The 19,457-nt window shown below is 43.1% G+C and overlaps 1 protein-coding gene across 1 annotated transcript; it reads right to left on the bottom strand.

The window, feature by feature from the left end:
- Positions 1–18: 18 nt before the first annotated feature.
- On the bottom strand, positions 19–13,819 carry kiaa0319 (KIAA0319 ortholog). The gene is made up of 20 exons (XM_076281254.1): positions 13,637–13,819; positions 12,064–12,830; positions 11,203–11,374; positions 10,886–10,984; positions 10,484–10,581; positions 9,799–9,886; positions 9,623–9,712; positions 9,115–9,250; positions 8,523–8,754; positions 7,147–7,270; positions 6,663–6,792; positions 4,222–4,370; positions 3,771–3,922; positions 3,363–3,501; positions 2,901–3,060; positions 2,296–2,432; positions 2,028–2,150; positions 1,667–1,757; positions 1,458–1,549; positions 19–802 (listed from the first exon to the last, which is right to left on the bottom strand). Exons 1-20 carry the CDS (start codon positions 13,686–13,688, stop codon positions 630–632), a joined length of 3,204 nt encoding a protein of 1,067 aa, XP_076137369.1. The 5' UTR covers positions 13,689–13,819; the 3' UTR covers positions 19–629.
- Between the last annotated feature and the right edge of the window lie 5,638 nt (positions 13,820–19,457).

Here is a 19,457-nt window from a genome sequence, read left to right as displayed (position 1 = left end):
TATGATATCAGCATGGCATTACTGCACAGAACTTTTTATTCTTAACTTTTCCTGAAGTACATAGTATACCAACCTCAATTATGTTGTGGAAACCACGTTACATAGCGAGGGTTTGCAGCATAACTCTTGCCTAATACAGATCGACAAAGGAATATTATCATCATATATTAGAGGTACAGAGTTAAGGAGGGTTCAAAACAGCTGCAACAGTGATTCACAGGATTTGGTAATTTAAAGTGCTTAAAAGAAATTGAGAACTTAATATAATTTTCCATGAGAGACATTACATTTCTTATCTTGTTTGCATTATGCAGATCACTGCACATTTGACAAAGTGTATCAACTATAATGATTGTAAAGAAATCTCAGCCCTCAAATCAAGAAGTAAATATGCAATTCACAAGAGACAAGAGTTTGTAGCATATCAAGTTAGCAGTCAATGTCATATGCACGAGGGGCCATCCTATTTACATTCACCAGTCTGTCCATTTCATAGTCTTCAGCAGGTGAAGTCCATACATTCGCAGGCTGTGAGTGCTCTTCTCTTGGGTAGTTTGAGGAGGCCCGAGTGGTGTTTTCCTGTAGTTCTTTGTGCGTAATCTGTGGAGCAACGGGCAGCTGGCCAACTCTCAGCCGTCCACTGGCCGGAAGCTGAACGCGTCTCCATTCCTGGTGGCACCATTGGAGCGGTTCCTAGGCCGGTCAGACCTCTCGTGGCTGAAGATGGTGTCCTGCTCGCTGTCAAACTCCGACTCGGACATCATTAGGCTAGAGTTGTGCTCTGTGCTCCTGTGTTTGATGTCTAGGGGAAGCAGAGACAAACAGTCTCTTATGAGTGGCCATTTTACTAATATTGTGATAAAAAGATACCTTTCACTTTTGTCAACTAATAAAATAATGACAACACAAAAGAGAAAATTGCACATGCTAGTCATGTTGCTTGACAAGTGGAGCAAAATGCTGGCAATATCATGGCTAGGACCTGGATTCACTGGGAAATAGTGCATGAGTGTGTGCCTTATGAGAGATGTGGGGCTGTTGTAGCGTAGTGGTTAAGGAGCTAGGCTAGCATGCAGTAGCCGGAAGAGTTGTGGGTTCAATTTCAATTGAGCAAGACACAATGTAACCCTAGGGGGGGCTGTAAATGTTACATTACAATGCAACAATGTCCTTGTAATATAATTGACAGATGTAAGTCGCTTTGGAAAAAGTGTCTGCTAAATGTAAACATAAGGAGCCATTACACTACCCCTGAGCCTTAACTGCCACTCCATTTGGTGTTACTGTAGTCATTTGACAAACAAATCTCATCCTCATGAGATTGTCCTCATTCCAGAAAGCATATAACTGGATAATTTAAAGAAATAACTGCAATTACATTTCCCAAGACCGATTCCACACGTCCACTGTAGAAGCCCTTTTTTACTCTGGGGGGAAAAAATCCACTCAAGTCTTACGGTATTTTGGCCTCAGCTCCATCCTCTCCTGTTCGTCCATGTTGTCCAGAATGGTGTACTTTGTTTTCTTCCTCACTTTAGTGCGTCTGCTCCTTCAAAGGCAAAATAGCAACCAATAAACAACACGTGAGAAAGAACCAGAGACAACTGTCTGATGGTGTACATGGCTCAGTGACAATGTCACTGAGGTCATATGCAGGTGACCGTACCTTTTACAGCAGCAGAAGCAGGTCCAGCTGACTGAGAGGATGAGGACGAAACCCAGAAACAAAGACAGAACCACATAGAGCACGTTCCACTCTGGTCAGAAAGAGGGCAAAAGGAGGCTTGTTACTTTGACATGTTGATTCTTCACAGAGATTTGGTGATGTCAAGTAGGTCCTTGTCCTATGATGATAAGACATACTGAGGAACATGACTGAGCTGTGCTCCCCATAATGACTTGTTACCCTGATGACTATTTTAAATGAGTGTGTGTGTGAGTGTTTGTGTGTGTGTGTGTGTGTGTGTGTGTGTGTGTGTGTGTGTGTGTGTGTGTGTGTGTGTGTGTGTGTGTGCATGCATGCTCACCGCAGTTGCTCTCTCCATCCTCCAGGAGGCGCTGGAAGGGGTTCTCCATCCAGAGGGGGTCGCAGGCACATGCCTTAGAGACGGGGTCACACTGACCTCGCCCAGAGCAGTGTAGCAGGCACACTGAAAACAACACACAACACATGGCCATGACTCCTTAACGCATCACAGTAAACCTCCATGAAATCCATCCAATCACAGTTCACAGTTTTTTTAGGTAAGGATTCTTGTTTATCCTGATTGAACATAAATGTTTGTGTGTACTCACTGACTGTGTCGACTCTGAGCACTTTGAAAAGCAGGAAATCTGTCTTTTCTCGCAGTAGCTGATTCCGCAGCATCTTGGCAAGCTGAGGTCCCGGTATCGTTCCATCTGATCCTTGGACTGAGAACCTCATCACTGTGCTGGTACCAGACACACACATACAAACACACACACACATTCACACACACACACCCAAACACAAATGAAAATGAACTGTTATGACACGTCACAATGCTAGACCTCTGCTAGACCCCTTCAAGTAGCTAGTATTGGTATTGGTAAATGGACTGCATTTATACAGCATATTTCTACTCCTCAAAGTGCTTGACAATTTCATGTTTCATATTCAACTATTCTCACACACACACACACACACACACACTCATAGGCTAATGCTTATGTTGATGATGAAAGTGATGCAACTATTCTGTATGTCTAAACTGACCATTACATGGGTCCATGCATTAAGGCTGGAGCTGTCTGTTATGCCTCCCAGGCTGACCTACAGACATACAGACCTACAAAATTCTTCCTGAAGTCCAGTCAATCTGGGCGACCCATTGAACATTGAATTTTTTTAATTGACCTAAGACCTCCTCACGTATTACCTGATGTCTGATTGGCCATGCAGGCCTTTGAGGGCGATGTCAGCGTCCAACACATGCAGCAGAGCTGCCAGCTGTCTGAGCACGGTGTTCCTCTGCTGCTGACTCACCTGGGCCACGCCCACCTGCAGCTCAAGCTCCACCTCCTCCCTTTCACGCGGGTCTGAGAGGATTGGGCAGAGAGAAATAGATAGAGAACTCCGAGGTCTCTCTCTACCCATCCAGCACACATAAACAATACACAGTTGTTTCTTGATTGCTGTTTGAGAAGTGCATTATTGTTTGCTTTAGGCTTTGCTGGCCTCATCTACATCCAACTATCTTGCATTTAATTCTTGCCAGTGACATATTGATCTTAGACTCATTTCTGGATTACTGCCTTGGATATACTTTCTTTGAAAAGCACATATGCAGAGGCAGGTCAGTCAGAGTTTAGGCATGGTCTGGATAAGTGACAGGTCCTACCGGGACGCACTTCCACAGTGGCGGTGGCTGAGCTGGATCTTCCCAGGGCATCGCTCACACGCAGCTGGAACAGGTAGGTGCCCTCCACCAGGTTGGCCAGGTACAGAGAGGACATCCGCTCGGAGCCGTACAGGATGTCCTGCCATCAGTGGACAACAGGCTGACTTTACATTGTGATTAGATGGTGTCTGTTTCTTTTTAAGTTATATAGCAACCTATGAATCTCATTAGATGAATGCCTGTGGTGTCATGGAAAGGCTAAATGGAGAACAAAGTGGCACAGGTTTATGTAATAATTGTTTTCTTCTCTCACAGTGTGCACGTAACATAACAGAAAATAACAGGAAATCGTTCACTGTTGAATGATGATTTGGATGATATGTGCAAATGCATTAAGGCTTCACTCACCCCAGCGGCTGGGCTCTGCTCATCTCTGACCCACAGGAATGAGACGTTAACTGGGCCAGCGTTGGACACGGAGCCGCAGAGGACCAGAGAGTTGTTGGGCAGGGTCAGTGTGTGACTGCCGCTGGCGTGGGCCACCAGGGGCAGACTTCTGACTGTGGGGGTGATGGAGGGAAACATCAGACTGGCTATCAATTAGTGTGCTGCTGCTGCTGCTGCTGCTGTCGTGTTGCCCACACTGCATTCTCTGCTTCGCAAGGAGACTACTTGACAGACACACAGTGACTATCATACAAAAAAATGCAATGCTAAGGCACTGGGGTTATCCTGAATGGAACATGGGAGTTTGGAAATAATTACAAATTCACTGTAGTGGTACCTCAAATGAATGTGTGCTAATTAAATATGTGTACAGATGTAACTGGAGGACTTCAGAGTGGACCTGAAATCCTACCTTCTTTGACAGTGACCGTAAAGGCAGCAGTGTCTGTTGCCCCCTGCTGGTCTTTCACAGTAAGCAGGAACTTGTGGCTTCCTGCTCTAAGGCCTGTTGCCATGGTTACTGCCTTATTTGCATCCCGGATTTTTGACCCCGGTGGACCACTGCAAAATGGCAAGAGTAATTAGATGCACAACAATTCCCCAAACAGTATGAACATTTACATTTACATTTATTCATTTGGCAGACACGTTTATCCAAAGCGACTTATACAGAATTATAGAATTTACATTTACATTTACGCTACAGACCTACAAGTACAGCAATAGAATAACATTTAAGCTACAGTGCAGAGGAGACTATAGCTAGGAATTACCGCTGCATCTGCCAATACTATTACTAGTGGATATGAGTGCCTACATTTTAAGCTATAGTCAAAGTATTATATGTATGCATCCACAATTGTCCAATCTCAGCAAGAAGTACAAAAAGTATTTCATTTTTACACCGATCAGTTGTCATTTTCAAAAATCCTTTTGTTTCAACACATGAAAACAAGAAAAGGCTCTCCAGGCCCTGATCTTGTAATTGAGCCCTAATCTAATACCATAGAGTAAGACAGTACGAAGGGCCAACGTCCTCATCACAGACAAATGAGAGAGGAGAGGCCCTGACAGAGAATCTTCACCTATTAACCCTTAGAACCCTAAGCTGTTTTTAGGGCATTTTCACTACCTTTATTCATAAGGATTTATTCTGGTCATTGTAAGTGCCACACACATATATTATATATTGTTTTTTTCAGGAGAGTTTAGGCTATTCAGATCTGCCATAATTTCATGTATTAATACTAGCATTGATTTTATTTTGATTTTTAAAGAATTAAAATATAAAAAGTGTATTATAAAAATTCTTATATTTCGACATGTATCTCACCACAGCAAGCTCACAGCTCTACATGCATTTCATGTGTGTGTAGGGCAGACTGTCCTGAATCGGGCAATATAATTGCCATGTTGGAGGGATACTCTGGGGCTGAGCAATTTACAGAAATATTTGCTGTGTGATTTACGGAAATAAATGCCATTTTTTATTTAGTGATGAAAAATGACCTTTCTGCGCTCCATATCTGTGACACGAACTGATCTGACCCGACTTGACCCGAGGTTGCGTGTTAGCCTGCGTGCCTGTGTGTATGCAGTCATAATAATTCTCAACTCTTTACTGCATTGCCATGAACAAAGTAAAGGCAAAAAAGGTGTTTATTTGTTGAACAAATTGGGATGCAATGTGAGCCTTGAATTGGATGCCATGCAGGAATTTGCTAGGATCTCAAAACCGGAATATGAACATGCTTTGCCATAGAGAAACACATGATAGCATTGGATTATAAACATGCTTTGCCACAAGAACAGACAAAAACGTGGGGTAAGTCCAGCTATATGAAGTTATTATTTTGCTGTCACTTCGTCTGTTTTATAACCCAGAAGGATGTACTTGGTATCAAATGATAGCTCTGAGTCTCCTCTTTCATCTGACGTGCGTGGCATATCTATGCGATCACGGGTCCGCGAGTAATTCAAAGGAGAGTAATGAGTGTGCAGCGTTGGTTTGTGTACATGATGTTATTATTTTGCAGTCACTTCGTCTGATTTTATAAGCCAGAAGGATTGATAAACATGGTACCAATGGATAGCCCTGTGCCCCCTCTTTCATCTGATATGCTTGCCATATCGATGCGATCACGGGTTCGCGAGTAATTCAAACTAGAGTAATGTGTGTGCAGGTGAATGCAGAGAAGTATAGACTGTAAATATGATGCAATTTGATTTAATTTCATGATTTTTTTTAATTTTCATACTTGATCGTACAGACAAGTGTGTAGTCTCGTTGGAAAGCCCCACTTCTGCTCTGTCGTGCAATAAAGGTTTCATCTCGCTGCAATGAATCGTTCCGGAGCAATGCAACAGAGAAGAAAGGGTGTGTTTTTTGACGCACTTTGCGTCAATCGGGTTCTAAGGGTTAAACTTGGCAGGATTTCCCCCCTCTGCTGGAGAAATTGTGCATTATGCTATTTCAAACTGTGGGAAAAGGTAACGATAAAGCACATGGATTTGTTTACAAGCTAGCGAACAGTTAGCATAAGTTTGGCAGAACTATGTGGATGTTACAAGGTAAGAAACACGATTTAAAACGAGTTTCTTGTTTCTCACTTCTCTTTCCGGGACGGTAGTCTCAATGTTGCAAGGTTGGTTTTCCGCCTGGGGACGCTAGGCGCAGCGGGGAAAGTCACCATTTTCACCGGAACAGGTCATTTAACCATCCAAATGATTACTTAACGGGTTTATTACGTTGAAATAGTTGCCAAGTTCCCCTTTAACACCTTGCCCTCTTACTATAAATCCTACAGTAATCCTACAGTGGGAATGTACAGGTAGTCAGGCCAGGTGGGGTACCTGACGGTGTCCCAGTGAAAGCTGGCAATGCCCTGGTCATCTGTGCTGCTGCTGCCGTCCAGAGTGACACTGTTGACAGGGAGGATCAGCTGCCTGTCAGGGCCCGCCACAGCCACCGGGGCAGTGTTCTCTTCAACACACACACACACACACACACACACACACACACACACACACACACACACACACACACTATTCAGTACACTGACAGCAACTTGGTGTTGGTGTTTTTGTTACACAGCATATCAATGTAACTCACTATCCAAACATATTTTACTGTTGTCTGAATGGCCACCACTGAAAACATAGCAACATTACTCAATATCTCAAAAATCATAACTCAACTCAACGCACAGCAACATAAGCAAGCACGCTGTATATCTAACAATCAAAATCCTTAACTAGTCTAGTTTTATTCAATGCATAAGTAATCTTAAATGTGTGCATGATGACTATAAGGTATTTGTGAAGCGTTGGCGTTTACCGGGCAGTACGGTGACAGTGGCAGTGCTGGAGTCCTCCTGTCCGGAGGAGTCTGTGACGGTCAGCTGGAATGTGTACCGGCCCTCCTGCAGCCCAGAGAGCTGAAGGAATGGCTCTTGCACTCCCTGTTGTTCACACACACACACACACACACACACACACACACACACACACACACACACACACACACACAATTACTACAATGACTATTATCATTATTCATCCCTGTGTTGTTCTTTCTCTCTCTTTATGCATGTACACATGTACTGTATATACAGAATATCATTGGGCAGGGATCACATTGGCCAGCGGCAAGCAGCAACGCTCAGACCATAATAAGTTCTATCTCGTTCCTAAGTAACACAAACAGTTTGCCTAAAGCAGTGTTTCTCAAACTTATTCAGACGAAGGACCACTTAACCAATAAAAAAGAAATGCACGGACCACCTAGCTAAAAAAAAAAAAACCTTCAATAGGCCTACACTCACTGAACCACCTTGCTTATTGTCTTTGCACTTTGCTTATTGTGTCAGAGGATTCATATGATTTAAACTGGCTTATCTTACATAGACAGTGTTGCAGAACTGTTTGGATTTACATACAAGTTGGTTCAATATTGCAAACAACTCGTCTATATGATATTTTACCACGTCTGCTGGCGGACCACACGTTGAGAAACACTGGCCTAAACTGACAATTGAATGCACTCGCGTTGCGCTTTGAGAAGTTCAACGCTCCGCTTGTTTAAGGCTAGCGTTACGCTATCGCTGTCACCGTTCCGCTTCCGACCCATAGAGAACAATAGAAAACCTGCCGCTTGCCACCAGTCAGTGTTATCCCCGCCTTAATGGTAAAAAAGACTGCACCTCACTGAGGGCTAGTAGAATATTAGAGATTCATATCAACAATTAAGATGTAATGCCAAGGAGTTTTGCATCATCATTGTCCATTTGTTATATTACATCTTATATACACAGGTTTCCCGTTTACTAACAAAACTAGATGCGCGCGCAGCTGTGAGACAGAAGATGCTTGGTTGCCGGCCACAACATATTTTTTGTATACCCCTGTTGTCTCAATGATAATAACATCTCATTTCAGACTTTATTTCAGAGTTTGTCGTTCATTTGCATTTTTAATGTAACATCGTCTTTTGCAAAGACATGTATTCCGTTAGGGATATTGAACATATTGAACATTCTTTTACCATCGTGATTTCGAATTGGTGCAGTTTTCAGCACACGGGGTAAAGTACCTTGCTGAAGGGCACAACAGTGGAAGCTGGGATTTGAACCCACAACTTTTTGGCTACTGTATGCTAGCCCAGCTCCTTAACCACTATGCTACCACTGGTTAGCGCATGTGAGCTCATGGTACCTGCATGGTGACCACTCTGCTCTGGCTGCTGGGGTGTAGGGCCCACAGGTAGCTGATGACCCCCTGATCGTCGCTACTCTGGTTCCCCCTGAGGACCAGGTGGTCCAGGGGCAGGGTGATGACCTCGTCGGGACCCGCGCTAGCCACCGGGGGGCGGTCCTGTGGCTGACTGGCCACGCTTACAGAGGCGGTGGCGCTGTCAGCCAATCCCTGAGCGTCTGTCACCGTCAGCCTGCGGAGGTAAAACCGGAACGAAGCCGCACCTTAATTAGGTCAGGTCAAATTGACACATCCCCACCAGGGGAGGGAATCCAACCCCAGAGGCAAGTGACAATTTAACCCATGGATGAGTTCCCAAACTAGGTGAAGTAACAGAAAGTGTCTACTACTGCATACAGATTAAAGCCTTTGAGCTCTGGTAACATATTATTGCAGAATATCATTAACAGAGATTCTGCGGCTGCAAAACCAGCAGCATGGAGCTTGTCCTCATATCACTTCTACGGGTCAGTTATCACCACGTCAGCGCTTCTGTCCAAGAATGCACCGAGTGTTATGGAAATACCGGATGCCCCTAGGGTGATTTTCTTACTTGAAGGTGTACTGTCCAGGCTCCAGGTTGTGCAGAAGGAGAATGGGCGTCTCTGCCGAGCTCCCGTTGGCCAGCAGGGGGCCGGCCACCTGCTCCCAGTGGTAGGTGACGATATCCCTGCCATCATCTGTGCTCTCTGGGAGGGAGAGAGGGGCACAACACAAAAGTACGGATCTCGTGTAGACAAGGTTATAAAACCATGAGAGCTTGCTGGTGCCATCAAAGGGAGATTTAATGGGGTGGTTCAGTGAATTTAAACAACTGTGTTGCGCATTAGAACTTAGGGGACAAAGTTGCCAATAGAATAGTTAAATGTGAATAATGAGTGTTATACAATTAACATAGGAATTAAATTATGCAAGTATAGTAGTACTGTATCTAGATTATAGCAACAGTAAACCTGAGCAAAAAAGGACAGCACGTTTCACTGGACAATACTAAAACCAATGTCCAACATATAAAAGCAAAAAAGGACAAAGGCAACAAGAAAAAGACCCTGAAGTCTCACCACTGCCATTGATGATGACCAGATCCACTGGGAAGGTCAGGTGCTGTGCTGGTGGGTAGACAATGGCTTTTGGAGAGTTGTTCACATCTTCTGGGGAAGAAACTGAATGTAAGTGGCAATTTCTGGTTGGTCATGCCGACACGACCAGTGGAACAACTGAGACGGAGCAGCCGTACCTGAGTGCACTGTAATGTTGACCACACTCTCCCCATAGAGATGTTCTCCACTCACAGTCACCTTCACTGCGTACAGGCCTGCAGAGAGCTGTCCAGAACACAACAGGACTGAAACAAACGTCCACTTATACACCTCTGTCCAGCTCACCCACATGTCCCAACTACCCAAACATAAAACACATCACTGAGTGATTCTAGATTATGGCAGGGTTGTTTTTAGTTTAAGAGGAAAGGCTGAAACCTAAACAAAAGTGCTTTCATTCAATCTACCTCTGAAAGAGTCTGCATAGTGTCATGCATTTGTTATGTACTGTAGTTTGGGACTACTTCAAGAATCTCCATATAGTGCTACTGTTAACTGGGTGTTTGCCTAGTATAACTATCACTGAGTAATCATTCTACATTGTTTTTTTTATGTCTTTTTAATTATTACTTTTTAAACACTTTTAAACTATTGCTCTTTTATGCCTTTATATACTATTACCTTGTGTGCTTTATGTTTTCTTTTTTATTGTTTACTTTTTTTTAACTATTATTTGACTATTGCCATTGTATGCTTTTATCAGCTATTCCTGTTTGCTTTTGTTTATGTAAAGCACATTGAATGACCTCTGTGTATGAAATGCGCTACATAAATGAACTTGACTTGACTTGACTGTTGGTAATGTAGTAATATGGCTTTTACCCCACTGATCTTTACACGCTTGCTGTACTCCCCTTCCATCTCCTCTTTGTGGCCTTCAGGCAAGCTAACCCAGCTCCATCTGTATGAGTAAGAGCTCTCTACACCGAAGAGACAAGAACCGTTATCAGCATGGCACTGGAGGGAAAAGCAAGTTCTTCATCTCTGACAGACATTAATGGACTAAAAGTAAGTAATTAAGTGAGACTGATTATCAGTTCTAAAGTTTCAAATCATCTTTAAGCTCTCAAGCTACATTTCGCCTGTATAATTACCGGTAAGTTGCTAAATATCATAACCATAACTGCAACCATAATGGTAACATAGCCTCTGCTGTATTCGTATACACTATAAGTATGCATATTGTGCTAGTTGGCTGTTCAGTTTCTTCTTTTGAGCTTGTACCTGGTTGAGGTGCTGGGGAGACTGAGCCTATCAGTTCCACAGTGTTGATAGGGAGTGTAATCTCCACAGGACCTTCAATTGACACCAGCAGGGTTCTTACTGCGTAGGACAAATAGATGTTAATGTTTATGAAAGGGATTAAAAGAAGAATAAAAAAACAGAAAAAGAAACTTGGGTAATCAGAGGCCTGCAAAGAAAGAGAAAAACTTGTAGGGAGAATGAGACGGACATCAAAGAGCCGATGTTTACACACAGTCAAAGCAAACGCACTGAGCACATTAACTTTGAAATGTAGTCAATGTGGCGTATTGCAGTACCAGGTTCCACAGGCGTTGTCTGAGGTGTAGTGCTGGACGCAGTTAGCAGATTGCGAGTAGGAGACGATGTCCTTGTTTGACTCGACAGCTGGACAAGATACGCGCTGAAGTTCTGCGACAAGGCAGTCGGCTCGGTGTTGGTGGAGGAAATGTTGGGTAGATGTTCAACCCCCTGCAATAGGCAGAACATTTAAAAACAGTAGTTGTTTCTTTTCCTATCAAACTACATTCAATTGTGTAGCTCACTGCATTCAATAGTGTAGCTCTATGTGTAGGCTATAACTGCAGACAGATACTTGGTCTACACGGCTTGATGTATCACTTACATACTCCATAGCCATGAAAATAAATGTTCTTTAAATCCACAAGGAACATTCTGTTTAAATCACCCCTCGCAATCCTCCACAATTGCAAGTGATGGAGCCAGATTGATTCTTTTTATTTGCCTCAAAGATGACACATAGGGCAGGCAGTGAGTGGGAATGACTAGAGCAAAAGCAGCTTGGCAAAGAGCAAGACAATAACAAGCTCGGGCTGCTATTATCCCTCCTTCAGTCTGTTGACTTGTTCATGAAAGGAACCGCATCTGTCTAACAAAGGGGAATTATGTAACACTTTCTTTTCTTAAGTGTTTCTTTATTGTGTAACCATTTCATTTGGATGTAAATGCTCCAACGCCACCTGACACAGAAGCATCAATTATACGCAGCCTTTTCTTCCAAGAGATGTGGTGCAACCCTGTTTCACATTCTCCGTGTATCAAAGAAATTTCCCGGCCAGCAGTGATCTAGTGAAGCGTGCAACATCAGTGCAATTCCTTACTGCCTCACAAGACTAAAGGTCGTCTGAACTGACACTTACACTTACGCTCACATTCAGGTCTGCTGGAGCAGACACAGAGGGCCTTAGGGTGGGCTGTGTGTCACTCGGAGATGGCCCACTTCCATTGCTCATCACTGAGGAGGCGCTGGGCTGGACGAGGCTACTGCTGCTTCCTTGAGGATCCGGCGGAGTGCTCTGCAGCTCCTCCTTACCATCTTCGATGTCTGAGAGGTTCAGGGCCTCTCTCGAGCCCTGGATGTCCGGCCAGTCTAGGAGCCCCACCAGCCCTTCATTTAAGCTGTCCGCGTCCGCATCCGCATTCACGTCCCTGTCCAACTCCTCCTCCTCCACCCCCCTGTAGCTGTCCGGGTACTCCAGCTCTGGGCCCTCGAAGCCTCGCTCCCCCTGCAGCAGTGCCAGGTCCTTCAGCGAGTCCTGGAGGGCGTGGGGGCGCGCCGGCAGCTGGTGCCAGCGGCCGGCGGGGAAGGGCTCGGCTCCAGCTCCGGCGCGCACCAGCGACTGCAGCACCAGCGTCTGTGGCGGGCGGCGCTGCAGGAAGGCCAGGTAGGAGTCGGCGCCGTGGCGCTGCTTGGGTGCGCAGTCGTCCTGCCGCCGGCAGCTCAGCACGTAGCAGCGGCGCTCGAACAGCCACGCCAGGTCGCAGCCCGGCAGCTCGCAGCAGGCGGCCGCACACTGGGCCAGAGACGCGGCCTTGGGCACGCGCAGGATGCTGCTGCTCTTCAGGTCAGGGGAGATGATGGACTCAGAGAAGGTGGCTGCTTGCCAACACTGGCTGGCCAGTGCATCTGTTGGGCAATACCACAGCACCATGCCATGCAATTACTGTTAGGATTTTGGTGGCAAGTCAGTCAGTTTGTTAGTGCCTGTCACTGTCATGTCTCAATATGTTCAGTTCAGTTCAGTTCAGTTATGTTCAGTTCAGTTTAGTTTTTATTTGTCATTGTTACAGGATAACAACGAAATGTTATTCTGTCTGCTTCTTTCTATTCATCTGTCTTCTTCTCTTCAGTCGATTCCTCTATGTATTCTTTTCAACATACAAATAGAAGTTAGTAATAAAACCAAATATGGGACTAGTGTGTAAAACTGTCTTAACAGTTAGTCATCAGCGTAGTTTTGTCTGACACAGCACTTTGTCACAACACTACACCACTCATTAGTAAAAAGCTATTTCTATTTACCACCTCAGTCTCAAGACTCCACAATCAAGGACGCATGTAAAAGTGTAACTTTGACACTGCATTCATTTGCAGCCAATGAGCTAGATATATCCCACTCTGAGCTGGTGATGCTCCTCTCACAAACTAGCATGCTAGCCCGCAGCCAGCTGCTCTGTGAGTCAAACGGTTGCACAGATGGCAGCGTCGTTGAAAGGAACAAAATAAACTCATTAAGAATAGCATGCGATATGCTTTCACGATACTCTATTCACATTATATGCTACTCGTTATCATGAACATAAAACATATCTATTTGCAGTGGAATATAGTTATACACAGTTGGACCACACTTCAAGGACGGGAAGTGAGATAGACGCAAAATAATATGTACAAGGATATTGATATGCTGAGATGAGTAGAAACAGAATTACCTTTCATGACATGCAGGATTGGACAGAGGAATAGGAAAAGTCCAACTTTCATGGTGATGGGGGACCTGTTCTTTGTTTCGTGCAGCCGAGCTTCATGGACCACTAGCGCTATTCTCTGTATACTGGAAATAACAAAGAGACCACTGTGATGTTCGCCCTCTTGATCCCTCAGCAGAACAACAGATCAAAACACCATTGCACTTCTCTGTGAACTTTGGGAGGAACGCATGTGCCGCATGTGCCCTGAAGTTCCTCTCTGAACAGGAGAGAGATGTGTTGTGCATTCAGCCTGACTCATAAAATGGTCGCTGTAGGACCCAATGTATTCCCATCCTGGCACAGATGACACCACACGTCTTTGTCTTCTGCCAACAAGGGTGATGGGCTGGGGCAGCTGTGCAGTGGGCAAGGGTATGAGAACAATTAATCCTCCTCTCACCCTGAGAGTTCTTACTGTAAGACATGCAAAGAGAAACGCTGATATGGAAATATCCACTGATTTTAATTAATTACCAATTATTGATAGTTTGATGCCAAAATCCATTAAAAAATATCAAAATCTCTGTAAATGCTGAGACCCCAAGAGAGTGTCCTAGATTGTGTTGGTGAAAAAACAACAACAAAAAAACAAGCTAAAGCTCTTGTCCTCTGTAAACATTATTAGTCTACATGAAACACATTCTACCTCAGATTTACTGGAGATTCAAAAGCTGTGTGGCTTTTACTATCAATATAAAGCCCAGCATGGAGCTATGCTGAAGCCATATGCCCCTGTCTGAAGATGGGTTTAAGGGTAATAGGTGCGACTGAGGTTACATGAGGACACTAATGATTCCATAGGCCTACACCACATAGGCTACACCAACACCAGCACCAGCTCATCAAATTACAGTATGGCAAACAGGTGCATACAGTAAACAAATGGACGTAATGACCACACGGGATCTCGTTGTTGTTGATCACGACCAACTGTAATTCAGAAAATGACTGGGCATTTGACTGTGATAAACACTAATGTAGATACATTTGTATCGACTGTAACAACAGGTAAGCCCGGGATCTGCATATAAAACATGCCGTGAAAACAGAAACAAATAGTCAATGGGTAGGCTAGATTGTAAATCTGCATTAATATAACCGATTCTGCCTAATTTTATATGTTAACATTTATATGCACTAGTGCAGCGCACTGTAGGCTACTTAATAGCCAAGGTTTAACAATGTACAGTCAGCGCATCATGTCTTAGCCTACCTCAAAGATGTCCTGGATGTTGCGAAATGCTAAACCAGCATCTCTCCGTCGTGTTGTTGCCTTCAGTCCAATGACGGACTGTTGTATCTACCGATGGTTAAATAATGAAAATCGTTAATAAAATCACGGCATGACATGTTTTTGATTGGGATGGAGGACTGCCGCTGCGCTGTGGTCTAAGGATGGAAATAAGGGAGTGTCTATAGCGAGCAGTAAGGGAGGGTTAGACACGTGGCTATTGATGTGTGATGCAGTAGCCTAGCCATTAGGTGAATCTGTCTCATCCCATATGATTGTTCGCCGCATGCAGGCCTACATAAGCACTTTGTCGAAAGCATTTTGAATAGGTTTATGTTTAGGCTACAATTTCAAAATGTATAAGAAAAATAATGATTGATGCACACTTGTATTTGTGTAATTGCATATTCCTTTTGCCAAAAATGGATTCCAGCAAAGTTGCCTATGTATAATAGGCCTATACCTAATGGGGAGCCTATACTATTGATGTATGGTAAATAGGCCTAACAGTTCATTTATAATGAGAGAATGACAATCACTTAATTGTGATCCAATAGAGTGATCCAAAACAGATCCAATTGTTAAACGTTGTTTAGCTAATTATTCCATACAGTGGGATCTATTTCACTATACGTTTGAAAGGGTAGTTTCCAAAATTATATTGATATTTACGATGCTTGGGGTGAGCTAAAGAAGCACAACACCTTGCAAAGCGTGTAAGACCAAAGACATATAGCAAAATGTGTCTAGTCCACCTCTGGGACAGTCCCTGAATGGCCTTGCCTACTGGTCAATTTTATGGGGAATAGATCCCTCCATTGTTTGGCCAAAATAGCTGCCAGGGGGGTGTTGTTACCAAGATGGTTGCAGACTGTATAAAGACGTTAGTAATATTTTGTCAGACAGTTTTTAGTTGAATTAATTTTCTTTTGAAATTGCATGCTGTCTATGCATCTCAGTTGGAGGAGGGTGAATGGAAAGAACTCTTTAACCAACCCAACTGAGAGAGGTGGCTATCAGTAATATTTGTGGACAAACAGATTTTTTCTGACAAATGACATGTTAAAAAAGATGCTTTAGACCTCATAATGATCTTGCCATATTCTTTTACACCTTTTATATTTTTTATACCCTTTTATACCCCCCCCCCCCCCCCCCCCCCCAAACACAAACACACACACCCCGGTGCTGCTAAAACAGGTGGAGGCAACAATGAAGCAGCAAATGAAAGAGAAAGTAGGTAGCAAAGGAGGCTGCTGTTGAAGAATACTTGATACATGAGAGAGTGAGTGAGTGTGGTGCAAAAATATATAATTATGAAAATTAAGATGATGATTTGATCTTTTTCGCATGTCCAAATTTCCGTCAATGATTCCCGGGACACTGTAAGACCGGGGTACACGAAACTTGGTGGGCATGTAACCCCACATGGATAGCATGGAACCTCTTGTTTTCGTCTTGATCTGTAACCCCCCCCCCCCCCTCCCGCTGGACTGGACCCCCCAAAGGAGGGTAGGGCAGACACAGTTTTCTGTGAATATCTCGAGAACCGTAGGGTTTATGTTGATCTCAAAGGGCCATGTCAACCCATTCCATAACCACTCATTTCATGTATAGCGCCACCTAGTTAAACACAAAAAAGTAAAAATGAGGTGTTGTAATCGCAGGTATCTGTGACCTAACATAGTCAAAACTGCACGAAATTGGAAGTGTAGGATCATTATGACCCTCTGAATGCACGGCAAGTTTCGTGGAATTCCGTTCATGGGGGGCCACACAATAAATTAATTTATGTTACACCAACTGACCTGTAGGTGGCCGGAGACAGTTTTCTGTGAATATCTCGAGAACCGTAGGGCCTAGGAGGTCCACCTTTTTTTTATATGTTGGTCTTAAGGGGGCATGTCAACCTATTCCATTACCACTTATTTCATGTAGCGCCACCTAGTTAAAAATTAAAAAGCAAAACATTAGGTGTTTTCATCACAATATATCTGGCTGACATGGTCAAAACTAGACGAAATTGAAAGTGTAGGATCATTATGACACCCTCCGAATGCATGCCAAGTTTCGTGGACTTTCATTCATGGGGGGCCTTACAATAAAATAATGTATGTGTACATTTAGTGACCGTACACCAACAAGGATTCCCGGGACACTGAAAGACCGGGATACACGAAACTTGGTGGGCATGTAACCCCACATGGATAGCATGGAACCATCGCTTTTCGTTTTGATCTGTAGCCCCCCCGCTGGACTGGACCCCTCGAAAGGAGGGTAGGGCAGACACAGTTTTCTGTGAATATCTTGAGAACCGTAGGGCCTAGGATGACCAATTTTTTGCGTATGTTTGCCTCCAGGGGTCATGTAAATCCATTTCATATGCACACATGTGCATAAACAGATACACACGCACACACATACATTCACAGTAATCCTACGTATGACACATACTCACACAGTAGACATATATATGCATGCATGCACACACACAGGCACATAAACAGGCAAACACACAAGCACATGCACATGCACGCACACACACCCACCCACACACCCACACACACATAAACATAAACATGTACACGCACACATGCACACAATTCAAGAATTTCTCAGTATTATGAACAGGCAAGATGGGGGTGGGGTTGTATAAAATGTATATTACATGTGAAATCTATGAACTAATCATGTTTTGGTACTTGTTGTCTAGCAGATACCAGTGAGAATTGAGTGTGCATAATGCAATTCAGTGAGACAGTTAGAATCATATATGCCTTTCAGCGTGACTTATTTTTGTGGAAAACGTGCTGGACTGGGCGGCGGTCATATTTTGTACCGCTCTGTGGTACATCTAGTTTAAAGCAGTAACAGCATACCTAGCCCACAACCCATCCAGCTACTGACAATGGAATTACTCTTTTAGAGCAAGTGTGTGTGTGTGTGTGTGTGAGAGAGAGAGAGAGAGAGAGAGAGAGAGAGAGAGAGAGAGAGAGAGAGTGTGTGTGTGTGGACAGTGTGTGAGACACACAATATGTTAAACTATGTGTATTAAAAAAATAAATTCTTTCTTTGAATCATAATACTTCTTTTTTGCTTTATTTGTTTCTTTAGGTTGTGTAGAATTGTTAATAAAAGTGCACTTGCACTTTTTAAAGCTTGTATAATTTTTTTAATGTTAGTTGTATTTGCAAAGTTTTGTTTTGTTGGAATTGTTAAGAAAATTTACTTTGGCTTCAATTAGCTCTGAATTTGTGTTTCATTTCAAGTAGTCCTTGAGCCAGAGGGATTGGTCGGAACCATCTGAGGGGAATAAGTCTGATTTTTGGAAAGGTATACCACACTAGAGTTAGGAAATAAGTGATAGTAGCATTGGTAGTAGCATTTTGTGTATTATCACCTTGTTTATGTCTATTATACCCATATGCAGGGATATATTACAGATGAATTGGCTAGACAATCAACTAATAGATTTCCCCACAAAACTTCCACAGCTGATTATTTTCATTATGTCAACTTTTTTTGTATTGCAAGTTTTCTGAAATATTATGATATGTAAATTATCCATTATCTAATGAAATATGAATAATTTGCATACATTTCTTAACATTGAGTCAGGTTCAAAAATTTAGTCAAATCTTCATGTGAAATGTTATTCCTGAAATTCCTGAAATACTGTATTTTTGAGAATAAATCTGTCTTCAAATCTTCTGAAAGCCCATCTTATGTTTCAGAGATTGTGTTTACTTCCCATAGGTTACAAATCATATATGAACAGCCTCCTCTAGGCTATGAAATTCTCTAGCATATGAGCATAACTGGAAACTTTAGTGTTTGTAAGTAGGCCTACTATTGAAGTGGAGTTGGTAATTATAGATTTTTTTTGCTGTTGGTAGTATTTTGATCTATTAAAAATACCCAAATTCAAAACGCCCACTGTAATAACATTTCACTCTAATAGGCCTATGTCCAAAATGAAAAACGGGGATATCTATTAGTTAAAAGATCATTCACCAGCAAGATACAGTATCCCTCCATTGACATACAATGGACATAAAGAGTCTGACATAACACAAAAAGCTACCCCAAATGCAATGTTATCACAAATGTTCTATTTCTAGGGTGGTATAGCCTTGTCTACCGATTGACCAAACTTAGGGGGTCTGACTATGCTAGGCTAATGGGTCTCATGTGGCCTGGGGACCCAGACAACATTCAGCCAACACTCAGTCACTTTCATATTGTGTGGGTCAGTACAGGTTCTATCTTAGTGTGTGGGCCACACCCACACCCTGATGAGTATGTGGATAATAGAGTGATTTTTTGAATGTTAAAAGTTGCAATTAATACACTCTTTTGAGAGGTGGGTAAACTCTGATAAGAGGTGGATAAACTCTATTTCTGACATTTATTACACATTACTTCATAAAAATGGCTTATTTTTAATTATTATTTACATAAAATAATTGCTTTGTTTGCTAATAATACATATTTAGTATTAAATCTAAGGCTTTCATTTTTCACATTTATGATGTTTAGCCTGTGCCTCCG

Source organism: Alosa pseudoharengus, unplaced genomic scaffold, assembly GCF_046254945.1.
Source record: "Alosa pseudoharengus isolate Yale_2024_CS ecotype anadromous, Long Island Sound unplaced genomic scaffold, YU_APseudo_1.1 YU_APseudo_1.1_scf_12, whole genome shotgun sequence".
In the NCBI taxonomy this organism is placed as follows: domain Eukaryota; kingdom Metazoa; phylum Chordata; class Actinopteri; order Clupeiformes; family Clupeidae; genus Alosa; species Alosa pseudoharengus.
The sequence above is the reverse complement of the archived record's forward strand: the minus strand, read 5'-3'. Positions and strand labels throughout refer to the sequence as shown.